Source organism: Dipodomys merriami, unplaced genomic scaffold, assembly GCF_024711535.1.
Source record: "Dipodomys merriami isolate MVZ:Mamm:240054 unplaced genomic scaffold, mDipMer1.0.p SCAF_9, whole genome shotgun sequence".
In the NCBI taxonomy this organism is placed as follows: Eukaryota; Metazoa; Chordata; class Mammalia; order Rodentia; family Heteromyidae; genus Dipodomys; species Dipodomys merriami.
Window position 1 is genome coordinate 2,833,400 of NW_027206512.1, and position 21,495 is coordinate 2,854,894.

A 21,495-nucleotide genomic window follows, 5' to 3' on the forward strand; every position below is an offset into this window, starting at 1 on the left:
TTTTCGCAGCCCGCAAGGAGGTGGATAACATGGCAGAAACTCCCAAATACCTCTAAATTTTATCTCTTAACATTAAGGGACTTAACTCTCCAATTAAGCGACATAGACTGTCTAGTTGGATTAAAAAGCAAGATCCTTCTATCTGCTGCCTTCAGGAGTCACACCTTGCCCTTTAAAACGAACAAATTTTCAATGTGAAAGGCTAGGACAAAATCTAGCAAGCAAATGGCCCGATAAACTGGCAGGAGTTGCAGTCCTAATATCAGATAAAATAGACTTCAAATTTAAATTTGTGAGAAGAGATAAAGAAGGTCACTACATACTAATTAAGTGATCTCTCCTTCAGTAGGATATTACAATTCTAAATATCTACTCGCCAAACAATGGAGCACCCAAATTAATCCAAGAAACACTACCTTCCCTCAAATCCCAGATAGATTCAAAGACATTAATTGTTGGGGATTTTAACACAACACTCTCCCCACTAGATAGATCAACTCGGCAAAAATGCAACAGAGAAAACGCAGACCTAAACCAGTGCATAGATCAACTAGATTTAACAGATATCTTCTGAATATTTCACCCAGCAGCATCAGAATACACGTTTTTCTCAGCAGCACATGGAACATTTTCTAAAATAGACCACATTTCAAGCCACAAAGCAAACCTGTCCAAATGCAGAAACATTGAAGTTATACCTTGCATTCTCTCTGACCACAAGGGAATAAAATTAGAACTCAACACCAAAAGCCACGAAAGAAAGTCCGGTAACACATGGAGGCTGAACAACACACTGCTGAATCATGAGTGGGTCATGGAAGAGATTAGAAAGGAAATTCAAGTGTTCATGCAATGCAACAAAAACAAGCACACAAATTACCAGCTCCTATGGGACACAGCAAACGCAGTACTCAGAGGCAAGTTTATAGCTCTGAGCTCCTGAAACCAACAATATAATGACACATCTAAACCTCCTTGAAAAAGAGCAGCAAGATAAACCCCAATCCAATAGATGGAAAGAAATAATTAAAATTAAATCAGAATTAAATGAATTAGAATCCAAAAAAACTATACAAAGATTCAACAAAACAAAGAGTTAGTTCTTCGAAAAAATTAACAAAATTGACAGACCCTTAGCAAATCTTATCAGAAAAAGAAGAGGACACACCAAAATAAATAAACTCAGAGATGAGAATGGAAACATCACCACGGAAACAACAAAGATTCAGAACATTATAAGGGAATACTTCTCAAAACTTTATGCTAATAAATTTGAGAACTTGACAGAAATGGACCTTTTCCTTGCAAATATTGACATGCCAAAACTAAACCAAGATGAATTAAACCATCTTAACAGGCCCATATCAAGCATTGAAACAGAAACAGCAATAAGAGACCTCCAAGCTAAGAAAAGTCCAGGACCAGATGGTTTTACAGCAGAATTCTACAAGGCCTTCAAAGCAGAGCTCACAGCAATACTCCTAAAAACTTCAATGAATTTGAAAGAGAAAGTTCACTACCCAACACATTCTATGAAGCCATCATAACCCTCATCCCAAAACCAGGCAGGGACTCATCAAAGAAAGAGAACTATAGGCCCATTTCTTTGATGAACATTGATCCAAAACTTCTCAACAAAATTTTGATGAATCGTATTCAATAATTCATCCAAAAAAACATACACCATGATCAAACAGGATTCATTTCAGGAATGCAAATCTGATTCAATATATGCAAATCAATTAATATTATTCATCACATCAACATGACCAAGGATAAGAACCACATGGTTATCTCAATAGCTACAGAAAAAGCATTCGACTAGATCCAACACCCCTTTATGATGAAGGTTTTGGAAAAATTAGGAATCCATGGAACATTCCTCAATACAATAAAGGCTGTATATGACAAACCTAAAGACAGCATTATAGTTAATGGTGAAAAACTAAAGCCATTTCCTCTTAACTCAGGAACAAGACAACGATGTCCAATCTCTCCTCTTCTCTTCAATCTAATATTAGAATGCCTAGCTACAGCAATAACACAAGACGCAAACATAAAGTGGATCGAAATAGGGAAAAAAGAAAGAAAACTCTCCCTCTTTGCAGATGACATGATCTTGTATTTAAAGAATCCCATAGACTCCACTCCCAAATTACTCAAGCTGATTCAAAACTTTGGCAAGGAGCAGGGTATGAAATTAACCCCCCAAAATCAATTGCTTTTCTGTATGCCAACATTGAGAAAATTGTGGCTAAAATTAGGAAAGCAACTCCATTTGTAATAGCCCCACAAAAAATAAAATACCTAGGAATTAACTTAACCAAAAAAGTGAAGGACCTCTATGATGAAAACTTTAAAAACTTGAGAAAGGAAATAAAAAAGGAAATTAGAGATGGCAAAACCGCCCATGCTCCTGGATTGGAAAGATTAACATCGTGAAAATGGCAATACTTGCCAAGTTTATCTACAAATTCAATGGAATACCTATCAAAATTCCAACCTCATGCTTCAAGGAAATAGAAGAGGCATTCCAAAATTTCATATGGAACAATAAAAGACCCCGAATAGCAAAATGCTCCTCAACGGAAAGAATACTGCTGCAGCAATATCAATACCAAATTTCAAACTCTACTATAAAGCCATAGTAATCAAAACAGCTTGGTACTGGCACAAGAACAGACTTCAGCACCATTGGAATAGAATTGAAAACCCAGAAATGAACCTACAGACCTATAGCCATCTAATCTTCGATAAGGGAGCTAAAACAATAGAATGGAAGAAAGACAGCCTCTTCAGTAAATGGTGCTGGCAAAATTCGTTAACTCCTTTTAGAAAACTAAATCTAGATTCTCAAAAATCACCCTGCACCAGAATCAACTCCAAATGGATCAAAGATCTCGGAGTCATAGCAGACACTCTGAAAATATTACAGGATGGAATAGGAGAAACCCTAGGTCTCCTTGGCTCAGGCCAAAATTGTCTGAATGTAGACCCGGAAACACAACAAATCAAAGAAAGGTTGGAAAAATGGGATTGCAAGAAGTTGCAGAGCTTCTGCATGGCAAAGGACATAGCTAGCAAGATCAATAGAAAGCCCACAGATTGGGAGAAGATCTTCACTAGCCATACAATGGACAAGGGTCTCATATCTAAAATATACCTGGTACTCAAAAAATTAAATCCCCCAACAACAAATGCTCAAAAAAACAACTGCCCAATAAATAAGTGGGCTAAAGACTTAAAGGGAAACTTCTCTGAAGAAGAAAGAAGGATGGCCAATAGACACATGAAGAAATGCCCAACCTCATTAGCCATAAAAGAAATGCAAATCAAAGCAACATTGATATACCACCTCACCCCAGTTAGAATGGCAAAAATCAAGAACTCTAACAACAACAGATGCTGGAGGGGATGTGGACAGAAGGTAACCTTACTTCATTGTTGGTGGGAGTGTATACTTGTTCAACCACTTTGGAAAGCAGTATGGAGGTTCCTCAAAAGACTTCACATAGAGCTCCCCTATGACCCACCAATCCCACTTTTGGGCATTTACCCAAATGTTTACAAACAAGACCACACTAAAGCTAGCAGCACAACTATGTTTATTGAAGCATTATTCACCATAGCTAAGATATGGAACCCACCCAGATGACCCTCAGTAGATGAATGGATCAAGAAAATGTGGTATATATACACAATGGAATTCTATGCCTCCATCAGAAAGAACGACATTGCCCCACTTGTTAGGAAATAGAAAGTCTTGGAAAAGTTTATATTAAGTGAAGTAAGCCAAGCCCAAAGAAACATAGGGCCCATGTTTTCCCTTATTTGCAACATCTAGTATATGTATGAGTCAAGCAGAAAAGGTCAGATAATGTGATGTTAGGAAAATGAACCCTTAGATATGTATTTAAATGTTTGTTTTTCTTTCATGCATTTGTTTCTAAAGCATTTAAAAGATTATTTCTTTGTTGCTTTCTATTTCCTTCCCCCACAGTATAACCCCTGCTTTCACTATATTTGATGTCGGTATAATTTGTGGAGGAGAAGGGGAAAAACAAATCGTTTAAGGATACAGGCGGACCCGTTGCAACAATGAGAAGTACAAGTTGTCATGTCGAAAACTAACTTTCCAACTTTGTTGGGGGAGGGAGGATTAGGTGGGGGTACTGGGGAAGGCTGGGAAGGGATGTGAAGAGTAAACAAAGGAGGAGGCTGCAATGCTTGATAAGAAATGTACTCATTATCTTGCCCATGTAATTGTAACCCCCCTGTACAGTACTTTCACAATAAAAAAATAAAACCTCAGAGTTTTCTGATAAAAGAGAATATAGCTCAAGGAGAGAACCTGAGAAAGAATGTTGAGTGCTTTCAGAAAAACTTTGTCTGTGGGTTTTGTTATCAGCCTCTCCTGCCCAAAAACAGTGCAAGAAATTTGACTTTCAAAGACTGCTTTAGAACATGCTGAGTATTTGTTATAGTCAAATGTATTTAATATTTGAACATTGGAAACAAATCATTTTCTGTTTTTTTATTTTCAGAATTTCTTATTCAGGATGGCTTTTTTGGATCTTGTGAAAACAAGTATTGTGGCTTGGGAAGACACTGTGTAATCAACAGAGAGACAGGCCATGCAGAATGTGCCTGTATGGATCATTGCAAACGGCATTACAAACCTGTGTGTGGGTCAGATGGAGAATTCTATGCAAACCACTGTGAAGTACACAGAGCAGCGTGTCTGAAAAAGCAAAAGATAACCATTGTTCACAATGAAGACTGCTTCTTTAAAGGTAAACACAGAGTGGACCTAAGGTATCACTCTCTTTAATGTTCTTTCTATCCTCTATTTGCACTTCTATGTTTAAACTCTAGTCTAATTTTCTAGAAAAAAGAAAATGAATTAAGTTTAGTTATTAGTCCAGTAATTAGTCCAATGGAAAATTACATGGATTCACTCCTGATATTTAGTTACTTAAAGGTGGCCAAGCTAGGACTAACAATGCAATATAGTTTTAAACAATGCACCATATGGCTTTGTATTGACCAATTCACTCTACTGGCCAAATCCACCCAAACAAAAGTACCTGGAGTGTAATGACGGAAGAGTGAATGCCAAGCCATGCTGAGACAATCTAGATTTCTTACAAATTAAATGTGATGGTTTCAGTTTGCATCATGTAATTCAAATGGCCAAGATCCTAAAATAACTTTGAAGAATTCATATCAAACTCAATAAGGAAATCTTTGATGATGACAGGTTTAATTAGTGAAGAATTAGTATTTACATTTGTGTCATTGAAATAATAGTTTTTGAATGTGATTAGTAATTTATTATTTCAACATGCTAGAGAAATAAATTGATATTAACATTTCATTTTATCTATAATTTAATTGTTCAGAATGAATATAGTTCATTTATGTTGGGGAAATTTTTCTTACTAATAATTTGCACTCATAATAAACTTCTTGATTTAATTACATGGAACTTCATCATTTTGATAAATCAATGATCAATCATTTATTCCTTGTCCTTGGAAGATTTCCAAGCTCCAATTTTCATGCCAGTCCTTAGTTGTCTTTATAGATTAAAATAATAAGATATTTTCATTCTTAAACTGATGGCTATAATATAATGTAGTGCCTCTCTAGCCTGATATTTGTGGAATTAAATCCATATCTCTTCTAGTTCTTGGAAAAGTACTAATTTTAGGATGATATAAATGACACATGTAGCTTATCAAATAACATAAAATGTGATGTATTGTCATTGTGACTACTACAAACACATTCAACAGACAATCTTGTAGAGATCATTTACTTAGCACGATGCAATATGTACTTACTACATTATTTAGAGGATCTTATCATGCTGGATTCTTTTTTTATACTCATACTTAGATGTTTTGCTTTGAAGTTCAGTTGATTCCCTTTTTCTATCAAATCTATATTACATGTCCTGAAATGTGGTTTTATAGCACAGTATTTTGAGGGTCACAGAATAATTTTGTCACTTTATTCTCAGAGAGTAGATTGAAGATTACATTACTGCACCGATATAAGATATCATTAATTAAGCAAATAGCAAGTAACTATGTAAATGCATTGTACTTTACACTTTTATTCTCAAACTTAAGCTCTGCTCATATAATTTCCATGAACAGACTATATGCAAATGTGTGATAGTAAATAACACATGGAAAGATAATCTACTGTGTTTGCTACTCTATTTTATAGATAGATGCTTAAGCATAATTCCTTTCAGTGTATAAATAAAACTGAGACATATGAATAGTAAAAAAAAATACTGTTTACTGCATAAACAATTTTGAAAAACTTTTGTCTTTCACACTTCTTCTAAGAATGTTCATTACATTTGTTTAATTCAAAATGTATTCTCATCATCTACATTATTAAATATCTATTTTATCCTGGATATTAACCCAGGGTTATCATGTTCCCAAAATCTCTGATATTGAGGATTTTTTTGGTTTAATTTGGAGTTTTGCTTGGCCAACAACTAACTCATAAAGTGACTTTATTTCAGTTGAAGGCATTCAGACAACTTGTAGGATAAAAAGTACTATTCCTATTAATACACAATTAGACAAATTTGAGTGTACAACTTCTGTAAAGTTGGCCTGACGTTGTTATAGCTAACATAATTTCTGTGATTGGAAATTATTTTATATAGGATTTTAGCAAGTTATCTTGCTTTCTATATTGGCCCAATGGAAGAAGCAACCAAAATATTAAGTTTACTTGTAGATTTGTAGGCACATTCTTGCTACTACAAATGAAGGAAATCTGGTAAGCTATGTTTCTCTGGGTCTGGCTTACTTCCCTTAATATATTTTTTCAAGTCTTTCCATTTCCTTAGGGATGGTATAATATTATTCTTCCTGACTGATGAGTAGAATTCCAATGTGTATATATACCATATTTTCTTGATCCATTCATCTTCTAAGGGGCACTTGGGCTGATTCCATATCTTGCCTATGGTAAACAATGCTACAATGAACATAGCATATCGGTATCTTTAGTGTGGCCTTGTTTGTGATCATTTGGGTAAGTGTCCAGGAGTAGGATTTCTGGGTTACAGTGGAGCCTTTTGAGTAACTTTCATACTGCTTTCAAGAGTGGTTGAACCAGTTTACATTCCTACCAACACTGTAGTAACATTCCCTTTTGCCCACATCCCCTAGCATCCGTTACTATTCGTTTTCCTGATAATGGCCATGCTAACTGGGATTAGGTAGAATCTAAATGTAGTTTTCATTTGCATTTTCTTTGATTTTAGTCATTATACTTTTATTTATTTTTTAACTTTAAAAATTTTATTCTTAACCTGATGAATGAGGATTACAGTTACATAAATAAAGGAATGAGTACATTTCTTTCTAAATACTGTCACCTCCTCCCTCATTTTCTCCTGGGAGATGTTGAACATTTCTTCATGTGTCTATTGATCATTCTTATTTCTTCACCAGAGAAGTCTCTAACTCTTTAGCACACTTATTAACGGGTGTTTGTTTATGTGACTGTTGTATAGCTACTGAAGGTCTTCTCCCAATCTGTGGGTTTTCTATTTATCTTGCTAGCTATGTCCTTTGCCATGCAGAAGCTCTTCAGTTTAATGTGATCCCAGTTATCCAGCCAATTTTTCATTTCTTGTGTTTCTGGATCTTTATTTAGGAAGTTTTGATCTGTGCCAAAGGGTTAGTGTATCCCCTATCCTTTCCTATAATATTTTCAATGTATTTGATCTTACCTCAAGGTCTATGATCCATTTGGAGTTGCTTCTGGTGCAGGGTGATATATACGGATCTAACTGCAGTTTTCTGCACATGTTTATCCAGCACCATTTACTGAAGAGGCTATCTTTCTTCCATCTCATATCTTTGGCTCCTTATCAAATATTAGGTGACTATAGGTCTGTGGGATCATTTCTGCACCTTCAATTTTATTCCATTGGTCCTCCATCCTGTGTGCCAGTTCTAAGATGATTTTATAACCACAGCTTTAAAGTATAGTTTGAAATTTGGAATTGATGTTCCTCCAGGACTGTCAACAAAGATCTTAGTAAAATCCAAGACAAGACTTACATTATTATATATGGTCTTACTAAAGAACAGTTTTATTCATTTCTCTAGTATTTTTGCATCACAAATAGAATTGAGTACTGTACTGTCACTGAAATCTGGTGACACACAAAGCCAAAAGTGTGTTTATGTAGGCCTTACCAAAAAATATTTATATTGACCCTGATCAAACACTTGCTGTTACTGTAAGTTCATTAAAAATATTAAGGCCTTTGGGTTGGGTGTCAGTGGCTCTTGTTTATAATCTTAGCTACTCAGGAGGCTTAAATCTGAGGATTACATTTTAAAGCCAGTGAGAACAAAAAAGTCCATGAGAATTTTGTCCTAAACTTCTGAAATTTAGAAGTAAAGTTCTGAACCAAGTGGTAGAGTGCTAGCTTTGAGTGGAAAAGCCCCAGAGAAAGCACATAAATATACATAACTATATATACATATATATAGATGTATAGATATTTAAATAGATATCAATAGTTAGATACATCTTTACTATTTTGTTGATTATTTTGGTAAATGAAGGGACTTATAACATAATGTTTAATACACACACACGCGAACATAAATAAAACAATAAATCTGAAAAAGATCCATGGATCATTTCAGAGACAATATCCTGTTTACATTATAGCATAAATTATTGTTAATGAGAGACACTATAGAATATTTTTTAAAATAATACCAATGAGAGACACTAGAAAAGATGAATGAAATTTGTATAATATTTCTCATAAATGTATGCTAATCTATCCCAAATTATATATAAAAAGCTCTAAATATTATTGGAAAATGCTTATATTCTGTAATTTGCATTTTCTGTTATCTTTTTATATTTAACACCATTTTTTTTGTACATTACATTTGTCTGATATATGTTGGAAATTGTAATTATAATTGTTTATTATGACAAGGTACTCTGATTTTTGTCATTAAAAGCATGTATTTTGAGTCAGTGCAATTAACTTCATGGTGTTATGCTTGGAATCGACATTAAAGCTTTCCATTTTGGAATATTTTGATATATACTTATATGTGTAAATATTCTTTGTATTAAAACCTGAAATGTCTCTCTAATAATCATAGTGTTTGAAATTTAGAACTCTAAAACGTACACATGAGCTGGTGACAGTGGCTCATAACTGTTATACCAGCTACTCAGGAGGCTAATATCTAAGGATCTTGATTTGAATCTATCCCAGGCAGGAAAGTCCATGAGATTTTATTTTTTATCTTTTAGAAATTGTACAAGGGAGATATCATTTTACAAAGCAGTATATGAATATAATGCATCTTGATCTGGGTCACCTGCTTCAAAAATCTCATTCCCCCTTTGACCCAACCCTTTGGTCAGTGAATTCTTGACTTCTTTCTACCCCTCTGCCCCTCATTTTTCATCCTCTCTCCTTGACTCAACCTCCCATTGCAAGTACCCAATACTTGGTGCTTATTTTGTTGGGCTTTGACTTAGTCTTTCTAAAAAGATCGTATTAATTAAACTCTATATAGCATCTATTATAATTCAGTTAATTCATTTGGAGCTACTTGCATGCCACTCAACATGTTTACTTGCACATTTATAGGCACATTCTATATATTGATAATGAGAGAAAGCGTGCTGAGATTCCACCTTATCCCAGTTAGAACTGTCATTTCAAGAAAACAAATAATAACAAATGTTAGTGAGGGTGCAGCCAAAAGAGAACTATATTACACATTGGTGGGAATGTAAGCTTGTTCAATCATGAGACTATTATCTAAGTCAAGTACAAAAAAAAAAAGCCTGAAGTGGAGCTGTGAGTCAACTAGCTCAAGGCTAGTGCCCAAGGACAGTGCACTAATCCTGAGTTCTAGCCCCACAACTGACACTCACATACACAGGAAGTACACATAAATTTACCAAGCATTTTACTATAGATAGAAAATGTACTTAAAATACATTTCTAATTTATCCACATTCACATTTATTTAGCCTTCTTTTTTTTTTTGTCAGTAGTGGGGCTTGAATTCTGGGCTTGGGCACTCTCCTTGCACTCTTCAGCTCAAGGCGAGCTCTCTATCGTTTGAGCCACAGTGTCACTTCTGGCTTTCTAGTTGTTTATTGGAGATAAGAGTCTCACCGACTTTCCTGCTCGGGCTGGCTTTGAACCGAGATACTCAGATTTCAGCCTCCTGAGTAGCTAGGATTACAAGCGTGAGCCACCGGGGCCCGGCTCTTATTTAGTCTTAAAATATTTGGCTAGAAGATATAAAATATTATATAAGATATATAATCTTTGTTTATTAGCACCAAATGCTTTGCTAAAATCTTGAACATAACATAAAATGTTATATTTTCATACACTGCCAAGCTATTTATTTTTGTGACAAGTGTTTTGCCTTATAACTATTTCTCTCGCCAAAGGCTTCCTAGTAGATACAAATATAATCAGCCGAAGACAGTATTGCATACCAATTTTTTGCATAAAGTATTATATTTTCTAAATCAAGGAAATTATAATGCAAGAAAACACTTCTCAAAAAATTAAAATTGTTATCAAAATTATAATTTTATTATTGTGTTTTACAAAAGTTTCATTATTAAACAGTGTATAACAACTGCACATTATTATTTGTCCCATTCATGAAGTAAATTCATGATAGTTTATGAGAATTATGTATATGTATGTGTGAATATAGTTTTGTGAAAATGTAACTGTAGTAATAGGGGTAATTATTTTATCCCAAATATAACATAAAACATATGACTGTTAAATAATGCTATTCACAATCCAAATGATTTATCATTAGATTAAAAAAAAAAGTTTGGCCATCTTGTTCCCCCTTTGAGACAGCCTTGAATGGTTATTTCTAGATCCTGAGCTTCCTGAAGGGTAAGTCTGTATCATAACTCACGTTCCAAATATCTAGTCCTTCCTATCTTTTCCAAAAATATCAATCTCAAGGTTACTTCTTTTTTTTTTTTTTTGCCAGTTGTGGGGCTTGAACTCAGGGCCTGGACACTGTCCTTAGGCTTCTTTTGCTCAAACGTAGCACTCTACCTTGAGCCACAGTGCCACTTCTGGTTTTCTTTGTTTATGTGGTACTGACTGTATGCTAGGCAAGCACTCTACCAAGTGACCTTCCCAGGCTCTCAAGGATACTTAATAAACTCTGAATTACAACAATAAAATGCTATATCCTATTATATGCCTCCATGTTTGACTGGCTAATGATCAAGGACAAAAATTTAAATTAACAATCATTTATATCAAGTTTATTATTAATTTTAGTACTTTTTATTGGGCAAAATTTAATTATGGAATAATTTTGTACTAAATGTTTGGTTTTGCTTCTCTACAAAAGTATTTTTATTGGTTGCCTCAGTGATGAATATCAACCATATGCTTTCTCCTTAAAAATAAATGAAAAAACCAGGAATGGGAGTTATGGCAATTATCCCAGCTACTTTGGTACAAAGCAATGGGAGGACTGTTAATTCAAGGTTATCCTGGGCAAATTGGTAAGATTCTACCTCAACCACAGCTACAATAAAAACATATAGCTCAGTAGTAGGGGAGTGATAGACTATGCATGAGGCCCTTAGTTCAGTTCCCAGTACCAAAATGGAAAGTGGGGAAGGGAGATTTTTTTTTGTAAATTTAATATTACCTGTTTTGCTTTGCATACATTTTTATAAAACTAATAAAATAAACTCTCCTCTCCTCATAAAAATGTGAATGAAATATGTTTTGACACTAACCAATAATGGGTTAAATATTTGAGAAAACAACACTAATATTTGTAAAGATCAAATCTACAACATATTAAAATTCTGAAACATTTGATGGAATGAGACTTTTCACTTTTTAGCTGTGTTTGAAAACTTAAAGAAGAAATTGCCTTGCATGCATGAGGCACTGGTTGTGATTCCTTAGCACCACATAAACAGAAAAAGCCAGAAGTAGTGCTGTGGCTCAAGTGGTAGAGCACTAGATTTGAGCTGAAGAGCTGAGGGGACAGCATCCAGGCCAAGAGTATAAGATTTATGTGAGATAATTTCTATAAAATATATTTTATTAAGTTCTAATATACTTATAATAAGCATATTATATATAATATTGATATTTACATATATATTTGATGTTAAATTATGTATACATATATGAATATTTGCTAAATTATATTTAAAAGGATTTGAGGATGGAGAACTTGAAAGATAAGATTCATGTAATAATATTTGAGAGAGTGAATAAAGAATTATTTCTGATTTTTAAAAGAGAAAATTATAATGGATATTTGGTATTAGACAGGAAAAAAAATTAATTACCTCTTTATGCCAAAAGCAGAAGAAAATTATATTTGAATTGAACTTGTGACATCAATAGCATCTTTTAAATTTGAGAAAATGATGGCACATAAAATGAAAAGAGTAATTTGAAAGAGTTAATATCTTGGCAAAAGAAAGAGAAAGATGAATGAACAACATGAAAAAAGTTACATCTTAAAAACTGACATCCTTGAGGATTAACGCCTATTAAGCAAATATCACAAGAAAATCTTGGAAAGGTTTGTGATATAACCAACTTTTCAGGTGTCTCTCTGGGAGAGTAGGCTGACAGTGCTGATTAATTAGATCTTACCTTTCAAATAGATAGGTAGCTATAAGAATCTTAATACTAGCCAAGTTAGCAAAATGTAAGATAGTAGATATGTGTAGACATGATTATGTCTACATACAAAATTTAATCTTTAGGAAATCATTGAGAGAAGGAAAGTGTTACATATCTATCCTCTCACCTTCATCTTGACAAGAGATAAATAAATGAAGATTTTGAAAAGGGGAATCACTACTATTTCCAAATTTTGACATATTTCTCTCACCTAATATGTTTCTTTTCCTGCAAATTGTATATTATTCATGTGTACATATTTATGTATGCCAACATCCATATGTGTGTGTGTGTGTACAGAGAGAGAGAAAGAGAGAAAGAAAAGGAAGAAAGAAAGAAAGAAAGAAGGAAGGAAGGAAGGAAGGAAGGAAGGAAGGAAGGAAGGAAGGAAGGAAGGGACAGAGAGAGGAGAGATAGAATTTTCTGTGATTATGTTGGTACCATGTTCAAAATCAGGGGTTGGCTCTTGATCAGCTTATTTGTTCAGGTGGAGCCATACTTCCAACTCAGCTTTTTAATTAGAAATGGAGGCTTTAAGACTTTGCTTTGGCTGATTTCAAACCTCAGTCCTCCAGGTCTCAGCCTTCTGAGTAAATGGGATTACAGATTTTAAGATATCTATCTATCTATCTATCTATCTATCTATCTATCTATCTATCTATCTATCTATCTATCTATCTATCTATCTATCTATCTATCTATCTATCTATCTATCTATCTATCTATCTATCTGTCTATCTGTCTGTCTGTCTGTCTGTCTGTCTGTCTGTCTATCTATCTACCTACCTACAATATGTTTATAAAAGAACAACAGGAACAATATGAGAAAAAAGGTTTCATATACATTTGTTTTAATTGTTTAATTTATGTAAATACAATTTTATCTTTTTGTTCTGAATACACATTGATTTTAAAGGATTCAAATGGAACTCTAGAAAAGATATTATTTACAATTTCAATCAAAACATCCTAGTTAATTTTAGTATCACCATCAAAGTAGAGTTCTAACTGACCATGGATTGAAACCTCCAACACTCAGAGCCAAAACACACTTTTGCTCTTTTATAAGTTTTGGGAATTATATCAGATAATTAGGCCATATATTCATGTATATATATAAATATATGTATATATAAGTAATTAATTTAAATATACAATGCATTGTTTCCTGTGGCAATAGAGAGTTAGCAATAATCTAAGGTAAATTTTAAGACTAACTTAAGGAAAATTTCTGCCCTGATACATCATACATAAAATCATAATTACAAGTGCTGGGAACAGACACATAGCAGTTGACTCCAAAAACCTCCAAAGAAAATTCCAAAACACTGGTTATAAATTCTGTTTCCTTTGAATTAATTGAGTTCTATTTTGGTTCATAATACTGACAAGCAGTTTGGCAACAATATTTGCAACGTAATATGTAGATGATATGATTCCAATTAACAAAAGGACATGACACATACAAGTTCTCTACTTTCTTTGAGAAGCAGAGAAAACTACAATGATATTCTCTAAACGGAAATATAAGAAGAAGAAGCAATACTGCTAACTGGCAAAGAGGATGAGTCCTGGAGTCACATTAAGTCCTATTATTGTGCTTTGGCTAATATAAGATGTGCCATGGACAAGTTATCAATTCAATTCTAAATTTTACTCTTTGAATAATAGAAATGATAACAGTACCTATCACACAGTTTTGTATGGATTGAGTACACTAAGGGTTATATCTCATAAAGTATGGGCATTTGACATTATCAGTATCACAAATATATCATTTAATATAATTTTTCTCTAAGTTTAATTTGCTTTTGAAAGTACTACATACATATTTGAACCACAGAGTTTAACATGTATATATGCATGTATATAAACAAAAATACATTTGAAAGAAATACCTATGTATTTGTTCAGGATCAAAATATAAGAAATACATGAAAACTCTTTTTTTTGTTGTTTTTAAGTTTTCCTAACTGTATAAAATTGGAGATTGCTGATGGGTCTAGTGTTACATAAGCACAAATTAAAAGATGATATATAATTTAGAAAGTTTGTAAAACTTGTGTCCTGTTTTTTATTATGTAAGCTGTAACAACATTATAGTGTGATGGAGAAGAAGCAGAATGCTGGAGTGGAGAGGTATGAAATTAATCTAAACATTCATTATGGATTTACATTTCTGTAGATACAATGTAGTATTATATGACAATAATGCCCTATGCATCTAAAATTCCAACTATGAATTATATATTAGGTCCCAACTTAAATCGTTTCTCAATATCCTTAAGTTAAGAATACAAGCATACCTATCCTTTTCTTTATTATTCTATTAGCAAATATTTTTATAAAAAAAGGTATTTCATTGTGCTATTTCCATATTTGTACAAGTATATTTCAATTTTATTCTCCATAAAACTCTCTTACCTCTTTTCCCTTTCTTAAAACACTTCTTACCAAGTTTTATTATTCTCTTCTCTTGTGTGAAAATAAACTATTTGGATCGTATTCACCCTAAACATTGTTGTTAGCTTAACTATCTCCCAAAGGAATCTTGCCAACTTCAGCAGAACCTACTTTGGTTTTCTTTTTTTTTCCTTTACTGTATGCTACAATTGTACTAAGGGGTTTTTTAACCATGTTATTTCAGAGGTTCATATATAGTGTTTTGCTTGAAATAATTCTATTACTTTCTTTTTTCCGACTTCCCCCTAAACCCTTATTGATCAACGACATGATTTATATCTTCATATGTACTTTCAATTCACTTTAAAATGGCTTACCTTCCATTTCTCTATCCTCTCTTACTCTTACTTTTATAGCTAGAATAGTGTTCTATGAAGTATATATGTGTGGTATATGTATGTAAGTATATATATATATGTATATATGTATATATACATATATATGTATATATACATATATACATATATATATATATATATAATTTGTCCATGATAATTTATCTATTTCAGACCTACCTTCAATATACCAGTGAAAACACTGGGTGTTTTGTTTATAGTTTTATATTTGGTATACCTTCATTTTTCTACAGTTGATAAGAAGGTAAATTTTGCCTACTTCCCTGGAAAATAACACTAAATGTGGAGAAATAGGCAGTTAGATTGATCTGCTAATTTGGAACACAAAATATTTTGTCACCAGCATTATTGACTCATATATACTGTAACCTCTGTGATATGATGCAGTACACAGAGGTTACAGTTACATGAGTAAGAAATGAGTACATTTCCTATTGAGCGTTGTTGCCCCCTTCTTTGTTTTTCCCATACCATCCCTTCCCTCCCCACTTCCTCAACTTCTTTCTCACCTCCGAAGCTGTAAAGTTCATTTTCAACATAGTGTCTTGTATATCTCATTGCTACAATGGGTCAACTTGTATCCTTATTTCAGCATTTTGTTATTTCCCTTCACCATCCAAATTAGAAAAATGTATATATAAGATTCAGAGGAGTTCCGGGAAGATGGCAGAGGAGAAGCTGGAATCTGAACAAGCTCTCGCATAGAAAATAGCTTTAGAGTTCCAGTGAACAGTCCTAAGCCAGAGAATCACACCAAGTGTGCCATCACAGGACAGAGAGTTAGACAAGAGAGGGGAAGCCAAGGAGACACATCTGAGCGCCTGCCAGCAGCTGCCGCTGCGGCGGCAGGGTCACGGCGGCGACCACCCCCGCGGGGTCATACCTGAGACACAGAGAGTCCAGGACGAAGGAGCCAGACGCAGCGGACGAGCGGATTCTACTCAACACCAACAAGAACCGACAAAGAGCGGACATCTTCATCCTGCTGTTTGCAGACCAGAGACGACCCAGGATCCAAGACTCGGCGTGAGTACAAGCCCGATGTCCTCACTCCTCAGGGAGCAGAGGAGGGAAGGCCACCCCTCCCCCCCAGCACCGGTGATCTCCATCTTGGATACCAACAAAGCTCGGAGGAGCTGCTAGCTCCAGCTCAGGCCTTGGAATAAAACGAGTCATTTAGCAGGTCACAAGAAATTAACAGCGAAGTGACCTGCCAGACTCAGCTCCATCCAGGGAAAAGTCACCCAGCTCAGGCGCCAGCCATTGGAGTGCCTTGCCTCACTGGGTAACCAGAGCCAGAGGCTGCCCCTCCCTCTAGCAGCCACCACAATCAATTGAAAAACAGAAACCCTGAGAATGGCTCTAGGCTGGGCGCTGTGAGCTTTATCACAAAATAGCCCCAGGGAAAAGCTACTGTTTGTTGAAAGGCCTCAACTCTACCCAGAACCTAGCCCCATCACCACATCCCCCTCTTTTGTGATTCTCAAAGCAGATCACCCTCCCAGAAAACTAACCTGGGAGGGGGATCTCAAAATCTTGGGTAAAGCAGAACATTTTTCTGCCTCTTCCAACCAACCGACTTAAGAAACCAATCAAGCCACAGGACCTCAACCTGACGAGAGACTCCAACAAGAGACTGGTTACAGACAAAAGGGAGATACAGGATTCTTCCCACTCCTCCCCCCCCCCCAAAAAAAATCAAAAGACTTTTTTTTCTTTTTTCTTTTTTTTTTTTTCTTTTCTTCTTCTTCTTTTCTTTTTTTTGCTTGTTTTTTGTTTTTTGTTACCATATATATATTTATATATGTATATTCCCTTCTAAAACTTTTATTAATCTTTAATTTTTGCCTCTTCTGAAAAAATAATTGTTTTCCAGTAACTTTTTTTTCTCATCTTATAATTTTTATTTTAGGAATATGTGAATGAGCGTTTTCCTTTCTTTTCTTGTCTTCTTTCTCTTTTTCTTTATTTCTTAATTATCTTTTTGTTTTTTGTCTAGCTCTACTGAACTTCTGATCTTTTCTTCTCCCTTTCCCATCCTTAAAGTTTTTCACATCTCCTCTATGTCCCTCCCCTTCTCTGAACATATTCACATTCCTCTCTAAATAGACGGTCCTTTAACCTCTATAATAACATTAATTTTTACGTTTCTATTTTTTTTCTGGTCTCTCTTCATTCCCCTTTCCGTCTCTTCTTTTTCTCTCTCTCTCTACTTGCATCCTACCCAACCCATTTCCTGCATTGTGATTAGGACATAGTTAACTCTCCCTGTGCCTCCCCACACCTATCTATTCCTATTTTTTACCCACATCTCTCCCTAATCCTAATAATTTCTGGTTTTCCAAATTCTTTTCTGTGGTTCGAAGTCCTTTAACATATAGTTGTTTGATGTTGAATAGATGTAACTGTTGAACTAGATTGTATCTGTAGACTATTGACTGTACAAACGCAAACTTTGGTTGATGGTTGCCTTAAGATAGTGTTCTAGCACAAAACTGGTGCAATCTTCATCCCAAATGGGCCGAGTAAGCCAGAAAAACACAAGAAAAATTGCAAATTCGGGTATCTCAATCCCCAATCTTGATAATCAGGGATTAGTACAGATAAAGAATAATCCAGAGGAGAGTTCCCAAATAGCTCTACAAACACTAATAGCAAACATGATAAATGAGAAGTTTGACAATGTACAGAGGACTCTGTATGAGCGTGATAGGGAGAGAGAGGAGGCATCCCAGAAGTTTATACAGGAATATCATAAGCGTGAAGAAGCTACTCAAAAACTGATACAGGATTTGCGTGTACAACTTGAGAATACTCAAAGAGAAAGGGAGGAATGGCGTGAGCAGGCAGAGAACACTCAAAGAGAACTGCAGGAATCCCACGAATGGGAAGAAAGAGAACTGCAGGAATCCCACAGACGAGAGGAAGCTAATCAAAGAGTAATTCAGGAATTGAGAGACCAGGTAGAGAATACACAAAGATCACTAAAGGCATTCATGGAATCCATTAACAAAGAGCTGAAGGAAGTCAGGGAGACCACAAAGGGAATGCTGAATGGAACCCAACAGAAGGAATGGGAGTCCAAAGAAACCATAACCAATCAACTAAGTGATTTGAGAACAAACACTGAACACCAAATTAAGGAAGTAAAGAAATTCATACAAGATCTAAAACAGAGCTTCAACAAATAACTTGAAGCCATCAAAGCTGACCAATAGAGGAAAAAGAGATAAACAACAAAGTAGAGAGTCTTGAGAGCAGGTTAGACCATGCAGAAGATCGAATCTCAGGGATTGAAGACAGCCTAGATATTATAGAGAAAGAACATACAACCATCCAAGACAAGTCCAAGAAATATGATAGGTCTATCCAACACCTGGAAGACACCATCAGAAGGCCCAATCTAAGGATAATGGGTGTAGAAGAGCACCTAGAAACAGAAGTTAATGGTCTAGGAAATTTGTTTAACAGGATCCTAGCAGAGAACTTCCCAAACATACAAAAAGATAGGCCTATTCAGATACAAGAAGCTTTTAGAACCCCAAATAGACCAGACCAGAATAGGACATCCCACTGTCACATTATAATCCACACAGGATCAACCCAGACCAAGGAAAAGATCCTTAAAGCTGTCAAGGAGAAAAGGGTAATCACCTATAAAGGGAAACCAATTAGAATTACCTCAGACTTCTCAGCAGAGACAATCAAAGCAAGAAGAGCCTGGAATGACGTGTGCCATGCCCTAAAAACAAACAACTATCAACCAAGAATACTGTACCCAGCTAAACTCTCCTTCATAACTGAAGGCCAAATAAAAACCTTCCATAGCAAAGAAAAATTGAAACAATACATCTCCACCAAACCAGCCCTGGAATGACGTATGCCATGCCCTAAAAACAAACAACTATCAACCAAGAATACTGTACCCAGCTAAACTCTCCTTCATAACTGAAGGCCAAATAAAAACATTCCATAGCAAAGAAAAATTGAAACAATACATCTCCACCAAACCAGCCCTACAAAAGATTCTTAAAGATGTCCTACACATAGAAAACCAATAAGACCGCAACAAAGGCCAAGAAACTGCACACAAACTGAGAATCCAAGAACCTTAGGAAGAACCCAGTTTTCACAGCCCCCAAGAAGGTGGATATCATGGCAGGAACTCCCAAATACCTCTCAGTCCTATCTCTTAACGTTAACGGACTGAACTCTCCAATTAAGCGACATAGACTGTCTAGTTGGATTAAAAAACAAGACCCTTCTATGTGCTGCCTACAGGAGTCACATCTTGCCCGTAAAAACAAACACATTTTCAAGGTTAAAGGCTGGAACAAAATCTACCAAGCAAACGGCCCTCATAAACAGGCGGGAGTTGCAATCCTAATATCAGATAAAATAGACTTCAAACTAAAATTCGTGAGAAGAGATAAAGGAGGTCGCTACATAGTAATTAAAGGATCTCTCCTTCAGGAGGATATTACAATTCTAAATATCTATTTGCCAAACAATGGAGCACCCAAATTTATCAAAGAAACACTACTTTCCCTCAAATCCCATATAGATCCAAAGACATTAATTGTTGGGGATTTTAACACACCACTCTCCCCACTAGATAGATCAACTCGGCAAAAACTCAACAGAGAAACCACAGATCTAAACAGCTGCATAGATCAACTAGATTTAACAGACATTTACCGAACATTTCACCCAGCAGCATCAGAATACACGTTCTTCTCAGCAGCACATGGAACGTTTTCTAAAATAGACCACATTTTAGTCCACAAAGCAAACTTGTCTAAACTCAGAAACATTGAAGTTATACCTTGCATTCTCTCTGACCACAAGGGAATAAAATTAGAACTCAACACCAAAAGCCACGAAAGAAAGTCCGGTATCACATGGAGGCTGAACAACACACTGCTGAATCATGAGTGGGTCATGGAAGAGATTAGAAAGGAAACTCAAATGTTCATGCTATTGAACAAAAATGAACACACAAATTACCAGCTCCTCTGGGACACAACAAAGGCAGTACTCAGAGGCAAGTTTATAGCTCTGAACTCCTACATCAACAAATTGGAGAGATCTGAAACTAACAATTTAATGACACATCTAAACCTCCTTGAAAAAGAGCAGCAAGATAAACCCCAATCCAGTAGATGGAAAGAAATAATCAAAATTAAATCAGAATTAAATGAATTAGAGTCCAAAAAAACTATAGAAAGAATCAACAAAACAAAGAGTTAGTTCTTCGAAAAACTTAACAAAATTGACAGACCCTTAGCAAACCTTATCAGAAAAAGGAGAGAACACACCCAAAATAATAAACTCAGAGTTGAGAATGGAAACGTCACCACGGAAACAACCAAGATTCAGAACATTATAAGGGAATACTTCTCAAAACTTTATGCTAATAAGTTTGAGAAATTGACAGAAATGGACCTTTTCTTAGCACATATTGACATGCCAAAACTAAACCAAGATGAGTTAAACCAGCTTAACAGGCCCATATCAAGCATTGAAATAGAAACAGCAATAAGAGACCTCCCAGCTAAGAAAAGTCCAGGACCAGATGGTTTTACAGCGGAATTTTACAAGGCCTTCAAAGCAGAGGTCACACCAATACTCCTCCAACTCTTCAATGAAATTGAAAGAGAAAGCTCACTACCGAACACCTTCTATGAAGCCATCATTACCCTCATCCCAAAACCAGGCAGGGACTCATCAAAGAAAGAGAACTATAGACCCATTTCTTTGATGAACATTGATGCAAAACTTCTCAACAAAATTTTGGCCAATCGACTTCAACAATTCATCCAAAAAATCATACACCATGATCAAACAGGATTCATTTCAGGGATGCAAAGCTGATTCAATATACGCAAATCAATTAATATTATTCATCACATCAATAGGAGCAAGAATAAG

The 21,495-nt window shown here is 35.2% G+C and overlaps 1 protein-coding gene across 4 annotated transcripts in view; it reads left to right on the top strand.

Annotated features, from left to right (window-relative positions):
* Fstl5 (follistatin like 5) overlaps window positions 1–21,495 on the top strand; it is an 829,526-nt gene that overhangs the window by 295,856 nt on the left and 512,175 nt on the right. For all 4 annotated transcript variants that reach the window (XM_070012485.1, XM_070012487.1, XM_070012486.1 and 1 more), the window contains exon 4: window positions 4,545–4,793. In XM_070012485.1, coding sequence (XP_069868586.1) covers window positions 4,545–4,793 — 249 coding nt within the window. The remainder of the gene's footprint in view (window positions 1–4,544; window positions 4,794–21,495) is intronic.